Source organism: Marmota flaviventris, chromosome 10 (assembly GCF_047511675.1).
Source record: "Marmota flaviventris isolate mMarFla1 chromosome 10, mMarFla1.hap1, whole genome shotgun sequence".
NCBI lineage: Eukaryota > Metazoa > Chordata > Mammalia > Rodentia > Sciuridae > Marmota > Marmota flaviventris.
The window spans coordinates 108728740-108741306 of record NC_092507.1 but is presented as its reverse complement, the minus strand read 5'-3'; the positions used below and the strand labels follow the sequence as shown (position 1 = coordinate 108741306).

The following is a 12567-nucleotide window of genomic DNA, read 5'->3' as shown; positions in this document are numbered from 1 at the left end:
AATAGGGTCATAGGTCATTGGGAAAATGAAGTGAGTTATTACATGTAAAATGCTTTGAACATTACTTAGCAAATCATGTTCCCTCAATAAAGTTAGCTGTTATCATCATTTCTAGGCTCTAGATCTGTGCATTGAACTGCTCATTAGGTGCCTTCATCTAGGCCTTCATGTAGGTATCACATGAGGGAACATGATATGCTTAGTAATGTTCAAAGTAGCAATTTTCTAAGTCCCTAAGCATCTTAGTGAGTCACTGTCTCAAAATAAAAAAGGATTGGGGATTTTTCTCAGTGGTTAAGTGCCCCTAGGTTCAATCCTCAGCACACAAATAAAATGTATTTATTAGCAACTGATGATCAAATTGAAATTTAAAAAACATATCATTTATATGAGGATAAAATATTAAGTAAGTACATAGAGATAAATTTGACAATGTAAAAGACTTACATTCTGTATAGTTTTATATGCTATAGAACACCAATGGAGAAACTGCAGACCTAAATAAATGAAAACCTGTACTGTATTTGTGAATTGGAAAACTTAATATTATTATTTCTTGATAAACATGTAAATCTAGTTCCAATCCCAACCAAAATTTAAGTAAGTATATTGGTAGAAATTGACCAATTAACTCTGACATTCATGGGAAAATGCTAGGAATTTAAGGTAGTCAACCATTTGGAAAAGAAACACAAAGTTAGAGAACTAACACTACCTGCTTTGAAAGCTTATTCTGTAGCTACAGTACATGAGATGGTGATACAATGGCACAAAAATAGACAAATCAATGGAACAGAATAAAGAAAGACCTAACTGTAAAATTTTAAACTTTAAATTGCAGAAGAAATTATAGAAGGAAAATCTTTGTGACCTTGAGTTAGGCAAATATTTCTTAAATATAATACCAAAAACATAATCCATTAAAAAAAAAAAAAAGAACCGGGTGTTTGCCCTCTAATAGACACTGTTCGGAGAATAAAAAGACAAGTTGCAGCCTAAGAGAAAAATCAGCGTACACCATATACCTGATAAGGATTGTATCTAAGACATAAAGAAGTCTCACAACCAGTAATTAGGAAGACAATGTGGAGAAAAAGGAACACATACATTGTTGGTAAGGCTGTAAATTGGTGCAAACACTATGGAAATCAATATGGAGGTTCCTCAAAAATCTAGGAATGGGACCACTATACGACCCAACTGTATTACTCCTTGGTATTTATCCTAAAGAATTAAAGCCATTATACTACAGTAATACATGCATACCCATGTTTAAAACAGCATAATTTACAATAGTCAAACTATGGAATCAGGCTAGGTGTCTATCAACAGATTAACTGGTAAAGTGTGGTATATATACTATATATATATACATATATATATGTATGTATGTATATATACACACAAAAGTGTGGTATATATATTAAGTTTTATTCAGCCATAAAGAAAAATGAGAATAGTCAAACTATGGAATCAGGCTAGGTGTCTATCAACAGATTAACTGGTAATTTGCAGGAAAATGGGTAGAACTTGAAAATATTATGTTAAGTGAGAGCTTGGAAGGTCAAGGGTCATATGTTCTCTCTCATTTGTGGAAGCTAGAGAAGAAAAAAAAAGGTAGGGAGTGGTTCATGAAAATCAAAGGAAGATCACAGTAGAATAGAGGAAAGAGAGAAGGGGAGATAAAGGGGAAATACTGGGGAATGATTGGCCAAATTGTATTGTTATATTGCGTGCTTGTATGAATATATAACAGCAAATCCCACCATTATTTACAACTATATTGCCCCAATAAAAATATGGAAAAAAATGAAACTTAAAAAAAATAATTAGGAAAAAACTCAGTTTAGAAATAGGCAAAGATTGTATAAATACTTTACCAAATATGATATTCATATAGGCACATAAGCACATGTTCAACCTAATTAGTCATTAAGAAATACAAATTAAACTCCATTGAGGTATCATTACACTCCTATTATTACACTCTCACAGTGCTGATCAAAATTTAAAATGCTATAGGTACTTTGGCAAACAACTTGGAAGTCTGTTTAAAGAACTAAAACATCATCTACTATGTGATACAGCCATCCCACTTCTAGGCATTTACCCAAGCCAAGTGAAAACATTCATATAAGAACTGACTATACACAAATACTTAACAACATCTTCATTTGTGATAGTGAAAACTATAACAACTCAAATACCCTTCACTGGGAGAATTTATAACCAAAGTCTGGTATATCTATACACTAGAATAGTACTCAGCAATAAAAACCACAAACTTGATATGTACAACAACATAGATGAATCTCAGAAATGTGTTAGTAAAAGAAGCCAGACCAAAATGGAGTACATACTGTATGGTTCCATATATTTGGGAATGATGGATATGTTCATTTTATTAGTCATAATAATGGTTTCAAGGGAGTGGGGGTTTGTATGTGTTTGTCAAAACTTAAATTGTACATTGCAGTGGTATCTCAGTAAAACTACAATAAAATGCCACTACACTGCCAGCAGAATGGCTAAAATTAGGGGTTGACAATACCAAACATTGCCAGTGTCTTGGAGCAGCTGGAATTCCCTGTATCACAAGTGGAAGTGAGAAATTTGTGCAACCACTGCGCAGAAAACTATGGCAGTTTCTTATGAACAAATCATATACCCAGTCTATCCCCTGGCAATTTCAGTGCTAGGTACATGCCCAGGTGAAGTGCAAACCTATACCCACAAAAAACTTCTACAGCAGTGTTTATAGCAGCATTTTTATAATACCCAAAGTCTAGAAACAACTTTAGTGTTTGTCAATAGGATCATGAATAATTAAACTCTGGTATATTCTTGTAATGGAAAATTACTTAGCAATAAAAAAACATTTACTACTGATAACACACAACAGTATGGATGAATCTTATATAAACTTAAAGAAATGTTACGTAACAGTCAAGCTGTGTGATTCCATTCATGCTTTGAGGTTCTAAAGCAGACAAAACTAATCTGTGATAGAAAAAAAAATCATGGGTTTACTTCTAGGGTATGGAGAATGAAGAAAAGGGCCATGATGGAACTTTCTGGGGTGAGGACAATGTTTTTGACCTTAATAGTAGTTTTGTTTATAGAGTCTTGTATATCTGCTTGACAGCAAAAGTACACTTTTCATTTCATTGACTGAAAATTTATAGCAAAGAAACTTAACAATATTAAACTGTAATTAAAGACATAAGTACTGTATTTGGGGAAAGTTTGCTGATATCTGCAGTTTGTACTTGGAAATATAGCAGAAAAATAAGATGAATTGATAGATGGATATAGGGATAGATAAATAATTTTGGGAAATGGAGAAAATGAGAGAATAAGACCCATGTGTAATAAGACCCACCATTATTTTATAGTAACTCAAAGCTACAAATGGAGTGTTTGCAATTAGGAGATGAAATTAATATATAATAAAACCATCAAATCACACTATTATGATTTCCATATAGTTCAGATCTTTTCTAGGCCACTCCACCCTAAGAGGTATTAAATTGACAGCTTGTATAAATCACTCCCCTTTTTCTTCTTTGTAGTTTACTAATAGAATTTAAACCCACCATTGATTCTGGCCTTAGCAGATTATCTGAGGACACACATGTGTACTGTCTTTTCATAGCTTATATTGATTGTTTTGTGATTCTGCATTTTTGGTTTTGCATTTTTGAATAGTTGAGTGAAAGAATCCATAGAACTCACAAAATATATCAATAATCCTTTCCCAAATTTTAAATTTTCTTGACTTTTAAAGTAGTAGATACTAAGTAGTGAAAGTTTACTTAAATTAATGTCTGTTAGTTTACATTATAAACATACTGAAAATTTAAAGTTAAGCTATATAAAACTCAAAAACTAAAAAAAAAAAAAAAAAGGTAAAGACAATGCTATTGGGTCTCCCTGAAAACTTTTAACTGACTTTCCACTTATATTTTTGAGAAATTTTCTCCTACCAATACCTGGAGTATGTAAAAGATGTAATGGGAGAAAATGTCAGGGAGAATTGTTCCTCTTTCAAAAACTGTATTCCTAAGAGCAGTGTCTGTTCTTCCCCAACCCAATCTCTCTCTCTCTTCCACCACCACCACCCCACCATATCAGTATAGTGTTGTTGTTGTTTTTTAAATATGTAAGAGTCCTCTTAAAGAATTGTATTACTTAAGGGAGACCTTAAAAATCACTATGTGGAACTTCTTCATTTTATAGATGGAGAAACTAAGCCCAGACTAAAGTGTAATTTACTCTTGTAAAATGAAGGAATATTATAGCATTCCTAAATAGTAAGGCCAGAGACTCCTATAAATCTATTCTTTGATTCAAAAAACACTAAATTCCTTTGATGTTGTGTATTAGTTCTTACGAGTATATAGGAATATGACATTGAATAAGGCAGTCCCCGTATTGGGAAGCTTACAGTCTATTTAGAGATTAGCTAATACAATACACAGTGTTCATTACACAGTAATATGAGTAAAGACAGCTTTGTCAGGACACTTAGAATGAAGATTCCTTGCCAGCTTTGGATAGAGGGTGGTCAAAGAAAGCTTCCTCATGGAGACAAATTTTGTTATGAATTCTCAAGGACAATTAGCCAGGCAAAGAATTGAAGGGAAAAGTATCAAGGGCTAAATGAAAAGCATGTAAAAATATCCCAAGGTAAGAAATCATGACACAGAAATTCCCTGCATAGCTTCTTAGCTCCATATTTTAGATCTTTTCCAAGTAGCAGAGGTATTTGCATATAATAAGTATTCACATGTTTCCTTTGGACCATTCATCACATGTAGCAAGCTTTGCCTTAGGTAGTTAAGATTAGATTGTTAGTTATTAATGATCTAGCTGCTCTATTAGAATCTTAGCTCTCTTTAAAGGAAAAGACATGTGAGTTATCCTGTCACATACAACCCCAGGTCAGTTCTTAGGACACACCTGTGGATGTTTATCTCATTGCACAACAGTACCTCCTAACACATCCTTGAGGTTTCTTCCCTGTTCTACCCCTATGATCTTTGATTTTCTTGCTCTTTCTAGAATCTCAAAACTCGCAATAGTGTCTTCTGTGATGAATTATGGAGCTCCTAATCTGGAATTTTCAACTCATCTAATCTGAAAAAAAAAAATTATAGCAATAAAGTATATAATAGATGTGTTAAAACAAACTGATTTTGTCATGTTATTCAGTGACTTGTTAAACTCACTTGGTTCTGGTGAAGCCAAATACTTCCTTTAGCACCTGCCCATTGCCTCCCTTCAAATAAACTTGGTAAAATGGGAGGGGAGAGAGTACAGAGGATACTGCTAGTATTTGAAGCCCTTTATCGATCATTGATGGTATATCTAATGTAGAAAAGTGACCCAGGCCATAGACACCACTGTAAAATAGACCTTATCTTCATTCATTCTTTAACAAATACTTGTGAACTCATGGCTCTTTCTGTACCTCATAAAACTATCCTTCTAGGATCGTCTGCTAGGTACCAGGGAGATTATAGAAATGATTATAGCCGAGGGAAAATCCCTTTGGATTGGTAAGGGAGAAATAATGGTAGGATGAGATTTGTACTGATTCGGAAGTTCGAATAGGATTCTGATAGCAATAACTAGGTTTAGTGTTTTCTCTGTTATTCTATGCCTCTTCTTACAAGTAAGTATGAAGACATATGTCATGTCAGGGGCCTAGGATATGTAAAAGCTTTGGGAACAACCACTGAAGAATATATAGAGTGCCAAAAAGAAATGAACCAAATGATTGGCATCCATGGTAAGCACCCAAAGTGACATGTATTTATAATGTACCCAGTTTCTACCTATTCACGGTATGTTTTTCCAGTACCCTGAAAGTTCATATGCATGTTACCAACTTCTTAATAAAATGGGGGTAGCAACTATATCACCTACCTCATAGTACTGTTAGTAAATGTGAGCTAATTTATGATTGCTGATTTAAATAGGTAACCAAGAGTAGGTGTTAAGTTCTAGCTATCATGTACCTTAAGTCAATCCTTGCTAGGAGAAGTCTCCCCCCACACCCCCCCGCTTTATTTTTCCTTTTTGGGGAGCATATGTAGACTTATATATTGTACAGTGAAATGAACAAAGTGGCTCTGCTTCTCTAGGTGATTCACTTTAATTTACTTCAAGAAAGAGACCACATATCAAGTGTCAACCAAAAATATATTTGTCCTACAATATTGGCAAAAGTTTCCTTTTCAGTCTCATTTGGAGATATAAAAGGGGTTTTTAAGATTTGGAGATATTAACCATTTTCAGAGTACCAGAGCACCAGTGATTGCAAATAATGCAGTGGATTTCACAGCCACCCACAGAAGAAGCATACTACACACACAGGAGTGTATATACATATAATGAAACAAAAAGTTATGGAAATAAAACTTATCCTTACTTCAGTCCATACTAATTGTTATTCTACTTTCTTCTGTTTCTAGTGTTGTTCATAATCTTTTAAAGTGATTGCATATCACACTGATGAATTACAAACTGCACTTTGGAAAATGCCAGTTACTAGAAGATTTTGAAATACAGTTTTTATCTAGTATAAATTTTCAAAATCATGTTTTATGGGTTTTATGGCTATTAGCTTAAAATATTTTTCTCTTCTGTTAATCAGGTATCAACATGGTTTTTCACCACCTTTTCTGTCTCAGGACTGAAGGATAAAATCCACCATGTGGACAGCCTACACCAGCTATTTTCTGCCATATCACCGGAACAAATTGACTTTCCTCCCTTTGTCCTTGAATATGATGCCAGGGTAAGTACCTCTCAATCTCACTCTTTGTGTAGTATAGTAAATATCTATACAGCTGTTTCTGTGATCACAACATTCTACCATTAGAAGATACTGATGTAGCATAGTGTGTTTTAATAAGCTTGATAATATTACTAATATTCTTTTCCTACAATAATTTGAGGAAAAGTCTTTGTCCTAAGAGGATTTTTTTCCAGATAAACATTTCAATGTGAGATTTTTCTGCTCTGAGTTTGAAGCACCCCTTGGTACTTTTGTCAGTTTTCTACCACATTTGAGACAAGTACCTCTGCCTAATTTTCTTTAGATTGAATGACTTTTCAGCTATATAACCAGTCAGAATTAGTTTTGTCCACTTTCAGCAATAATATAATCAGCCTATCTTAATAGTCTTTACCCTTGCTAAAACTTTTATTTTCCTACACTTGGTGTAATGTTTTTAAGACCATCAACCAATTATATTGCCATTATTTATAGGTACATTTATAGATCTGTTACTCAACCACTAAAGGACTACTCTTGAATTTCACCAAAATTCTATTCCATTGTATTAATTCACAAGATCACCTCAGTAATTTAAAAAAAAAAAAAAGTAACATGCTTGGCCAGAAGCTCAGCAAGCTCATCGTTTAACTATTGCTGATTACATGTCTTTATACATGAACCAAAGAATGTATTTGATAGTTATATTAAGTTTGAAATGAATTATTCTCCCCTAATTATTGTGTAACATGCATATAGTCAAATAAAAATCCTGTAACACATTTTCTATCCAACATTTCTCTAACTTCAGCTGTGATTTCTGTTCCCCTTATGTGAAGAGCAGAGTGTTTAATATGTTCTAATAGTTAATAAAATTTCATGTTTGGCTGTTGCAAAGAGAGGATTTGTAATTGGAACAGCTGGATCATAAATACAAAGATTGTTGAATATATGGTAGGAAAAAAAAAATTATCACTTTTTATTTACTGCGGATTGTTGGAGTAAAAAGTGGCCTTATTGTTATGCTTTGAACTGCACTCAGTGTTCTTAATCACAATAAATATGAAGGCACCAAGGAACATTTTAATACCAACAAGTTGGAATGACAATTCAAAGCTAGTGTCTGAATTTATAATTTATTTTCTGGGGTAAAAATATATAAGTTGAGTAATTGGTTAGAAAACCTTAAGGACTGTTTATTTAAGGCCTAAGCATTTTCTTTATTCTTAAGGGTCTGTAAAGTAAGCTTTTATTAAATATTAGTTAAAACTCCACCACACTCAGATTTGGTGTTTTTCTGGTTTGTTTTGGATGCTTGTTGAGCTTTCTTGTTATTTTTTGGTATATGTAATACAGATATAATATAATTAATTAAAATTAAATATAATAACCTCCAAACTATTAATTGACTTATTAGGTCATATGTATATTGAAGCCAGAGAGATGCATAAAATGGGGAAGAAGCCAAACAGGGCATCAGGAGATGATGAGGAAAGGGCAGGCAGATCACTAGATCCTGGAACTTTACACATTATGTTGCAGGTCTTGGCTTAGTCACTGGAGAGTGTTCTGCAAAGAAAAACTGCTGTTGCATTCCTGTTTAAAAAGATAAGTACAGAAACAGTAGAGAGAATGAATCGAGAGGGAGATAGGCAACGAGATTTGAGTCTATTAGTGAAGCCAGAGGAAAAATAAAACTAGAGTAAAGGCAGTGATAGTGACTGTGGTAAGATGCACTTGATACTGAAGCCACTTCAGAAGAGGAATTAGTCAGTAATTTTATAAATATAGTCAGAGGAGATTCAAATATTTTAGAAATATTTAGAAATAGACACTAGGAAATAAAATCTGCAGGATTTGGTAAGTAAGTAGTCACTACAGATGAAGCAGAAAGTAAATGCTTTAGGAGATTTGATGTGTGGTGCTGCCATTACCCCAGAGAATCAATATGAAGGAAAAGCACTGGGAGACTGGGTGGAAGGGACAGGCAGTATGTTACTCTATAACACATTAGGTTTGATGTGCCCTGTGGGACATAGAGATGAGATACCAGAAGGGGGTTGGATGTTGACTTGTAAGGAAACGTGTTCCTTTAGTGCATGGGAAGAATTAAAAATAGGACTGAAGAAAAGAAACAAGTATGGAGTCAATTTATTTTATTACCATGTTCAATTGTGCCTTGCACTTAGTAGGTTTATTATTGGGTGAAGCAGTGAAGTCATGGTGGATGTAGGTTTAGAAAAATCCCCTGTCTGGGATTTTTATGACTTTGAAGAGTGACATAAATTCTATAGGATTGAAAGAGACCTTTCAAGGTATTTAAAAGATATTTTTTATCTAGGTAAAAATTATACTGAAGCCACTTCAGAAAGGGGGCTAGTCAGTAATTTTATAAATATAGTCAGAGAGTATACAATCTTACCTGGCAACAATTTTTTAAAAATTTCTATGATTATTTCCAGAAATAGAAAAAATATTTGATTGTTTCACAGTCCCTTGTGAGATTAATGTGAGTCCTAATTTGTGGCCTTACATATAAAGTTGACCTTCTTAATTTACGGCAGTTCAACATGGATATGAGAAACCTAAGGAAGTAAAACTATTTCTTTTCAGATGAACTTCAGAAAAGATTTCTCTCTTCAGGGAATGTTTCTTTGTCATAGCTTCCATGTATATTGAAGAATCAGGATTGGCTACTGACAGATCCTGATAGGAAGTGCTAAAATGAAAAAGGTTTTATTTCAAGTTTCTAGATATGTAGCTAGTCCTAGGGTGTTTCTATCTAAGCCATTTTTTTAATATCTTGGCATATTTATAATCAGAAATAAGTTTCCCTACTTGTTTTCCTGGTTATAGCACCAGTGTCAACTCCTATTCCATAATTATAACGTAAATATACTATGAAGCAATCTATTTTCATTTTACTTCTCATTGTTCATTTCTAATTATTGTTATACATTAATGCCAAACATTTTGTTTATGTTTTATTGAAAATAAGTTCATTGTCAAAGAAATACTTTTCTTAAAAATAAGAAACTTTCTTAAAAATGAGAAAACTTAAGTCTCATTAAATCCCATCTAGGATCCTCCTACCATAAAATTAACTTGTCTTGGCTTTTATTAAGATAAAATCAGCCAAAGTATGGGCCAGACATTTTCTCCTTACTCTGATTTGTTGCTTTCTACATTTGACATTAAAGTTATGGCATTTAATTCTCCATTTTGAGCTGGAAATAAATTCCTTTAGAACTATAATTGTTATAAGCTTTGCCACTTGGGTATGTCATGAAGAAGACTCACTTCTGCCCAGAGTTATAGTTATTACATTCCTCAGAGATAATTTTGTTATTGTTTCATAACTATATTAAGATTTGGGACACAGTGAGACAACACATTCTAACAGAAAAGAATCTGCATGTTATATTCAAGTAGATTTGGGTTTAGATCCAGGCTTTGCTGGATACTGGCAGGTGACTAGGTGAATTATGTGATATGTGTGATCATTTTCCTCTTGTGTGAAATGAGGATGTTGCCTACTGCATGGAATTATATGGGGATTTAAAATGATAGTGAAAAACCATGTCTCGCATATGGAATATTCAGTAAGTGGCATTGTCAAAGCATATTATCATTTTATTGCTTCTATTTATTTTACATGAACTCTGACTCACTGCCCTGAAACTACTCTAACAGCTGAGAGCTTCTCAGTGCCAGACATGTACTAGACATTTTACACACCCTACCTTGTTGACTATACATTCCTTTCTTTCACATTTGAAATTGGTCTTGTTACTTATTGTTCTTGTCTGTTTTTCTTTCCACAGGAAAATGGGCCTTACTACACATCTTACCCCCCATCACCAGATTTGTGACCTGCCATCTTCTAGTGCTTCTTGATTCCAAGGATGCCACTTCTTCCACAAATCACTACCTATTAAAGTGATGTTCATTTTTGCTGTACAGATCCAGAGAGCCTTTTGTCCCCACCTCTCTGGTATTTTTTTATTGACTATATTTTCTGGCACATAAGCAATCTAAAAATGGTAGGCCATTCTGAACTGCACACATTTTAAATTTGTATATTTGTATCAAATGGAAATGTTCATTTTTAGAGTGTTGATAATAGGAATTGGGGAGCAACCTTTGAGTATCTTCAGTTTCCTGAAGGACACTGGATTCTCCATTGCATAAGCCACCAACAATGTTCATGTCTTCTCTCAAACATTGCACGCTTCCTTTGTGTATTTAAATATTTCTTGAAATATATATAACCAATGTATGCTGACTGGATGCATTGTCTGCTTTAGATCCTGCTGATAATACCATTATATTTTATACAGATAACCTAGTTGTAAGAAAATTATCTGGGACCAAAAATGTAGAAATATGTCTAATGAAAAACATAAACATCAGTAGCAAAATGTAGGACTTGCAAATTGACTACATAAGTTGAGACTAGGATTTAAGATCATACAATTTAGTAAGATTGCCACTGTTTTAACAGTGTAGAGAAACAAGAAGACTATATCTTCAGTCTTCTTCTGACAATCGAGGATGATTTGATCTTATTCAATAAGAGTGCACCTGCTAGCAGTCTTACGAGCATATCCCAAGACTTCATCACTCATCCCTCAGGAGCGTGCTGTCTTCCAGAGTCATGAAGGATTTTGTTTGGCTCAGTGTCTCTTGAGTTGCACTTTATTTGTGCCTTAACTTATTAGTAAAAGGATATGCTACCTCCCTCACCTAGGTATGAAAAAGGTAGTATTTAGAAAGAACTTGGAGACTTTGGATGAAAAATGTCTGAGGGAGTTTGTGTGATGGGGTGCCTTCAGCTAGTTTTTAAATGGGAATAAATATACTTGAGTGAATGTTACAAGGCACTCTTGTCTTCATCACCTTTGGAATGATATTTTTTTCATGGGGGGCAAGAACAGTTAGTGCAGCCCTGATGAGCACCTTCCTGCTTTTTCCAGAATTTCCTCTGGCCTTCTCCTTCCCCAGTGCTGCACTTTAATTGGAGACATCTGTTAGCCATTGTAAGGATTTCTTCTTGAATTAAGGTCAAACCATTTTCATTTCCATCTGGGTGTCTTCATACTCCTTTTGATTCCTACACCCACCCACCTCATCTCCCTCGCCCCATTTGTATGTATATTTGCAGTTCAGAGAAGACAAAGTAGAACTCATCTGTTCCAATGTGTTCAGAATCAGTGCTTCTAAACATTCCATTCCCCTGTACCCAGACTTACTTCAGTGGAGATAACAGAAACACACTTCATTATGATATGAAAATCCCCTATATTTGTGTTATTCCAATCCTGTGTTTCCCATGTAAACAACAAGGGGCTTCACATTTCTTGGATAAACAATCTTTTGCATGTACTGGACACATTTGCTTTGTGTCAGACATCAAATCTACTTGTTCCTCATATATACTTTATGTTAAGGACTTCCTAGAATGTTCCCTAGGTCATTAGCTCCAAAAAGGCAGTCAGAATTCTGATGTTAAGCTTCCTCTCCAACAGTATTCTTTTAACCCCTTGAGCCTTAAAATCTGGAATTCTTACTTTATATTTCATAGTCAACTATTGGATATATCTGAAGTATCCTTTTCACTGGAAGCAGCTATAAAAAATGCCAACTTTTCTTTCTTAAAACTGGCCTAGATGATTGTTGCTATAAATAGTACAGATTGCAGCTAATTTGCCATTTGAAAGGAAGCAAATTTATATATACAATTTGTTGTAGGCAGTAATTCTGAAAGAACTTTCCTTTGCTTT

The 12567-nt window shown here is 34.0% G+C and overlaps 1 protein-coding gene across 3 annotated transcripts in view; it reads left to right on the top strand.

Moving 5' to 3' along the window:
• Gdap2 (ganglioside induced differentiation associated protein 2) overlaps window positions 1–11069 on the top strand; it is a 53884-nt gene extending 42815 nt beyond the window's left edge. For all 3 annotated transcript variants that reach the window (XM_027940294.2, XM_071618231.1, XM_027940295.2), the window contains exons 13-14: window positions 6662–6805; window positions 10609–11069. In XM_027940294.2, the coding sequence (XP_027796095.1) occupies window positions 6662–6805; window positions 10609–10656 (192 nt within the window). In that variant the 3' untranslated portion in view covers window positions 10657–11069. The remainder of the gene's footprint in view (window positions 1–6661; window positions 6806–10608) is intronic.
• The last annotated feature ends 1498 nt before the right edge of the window (window positions 11070–12567 follow it).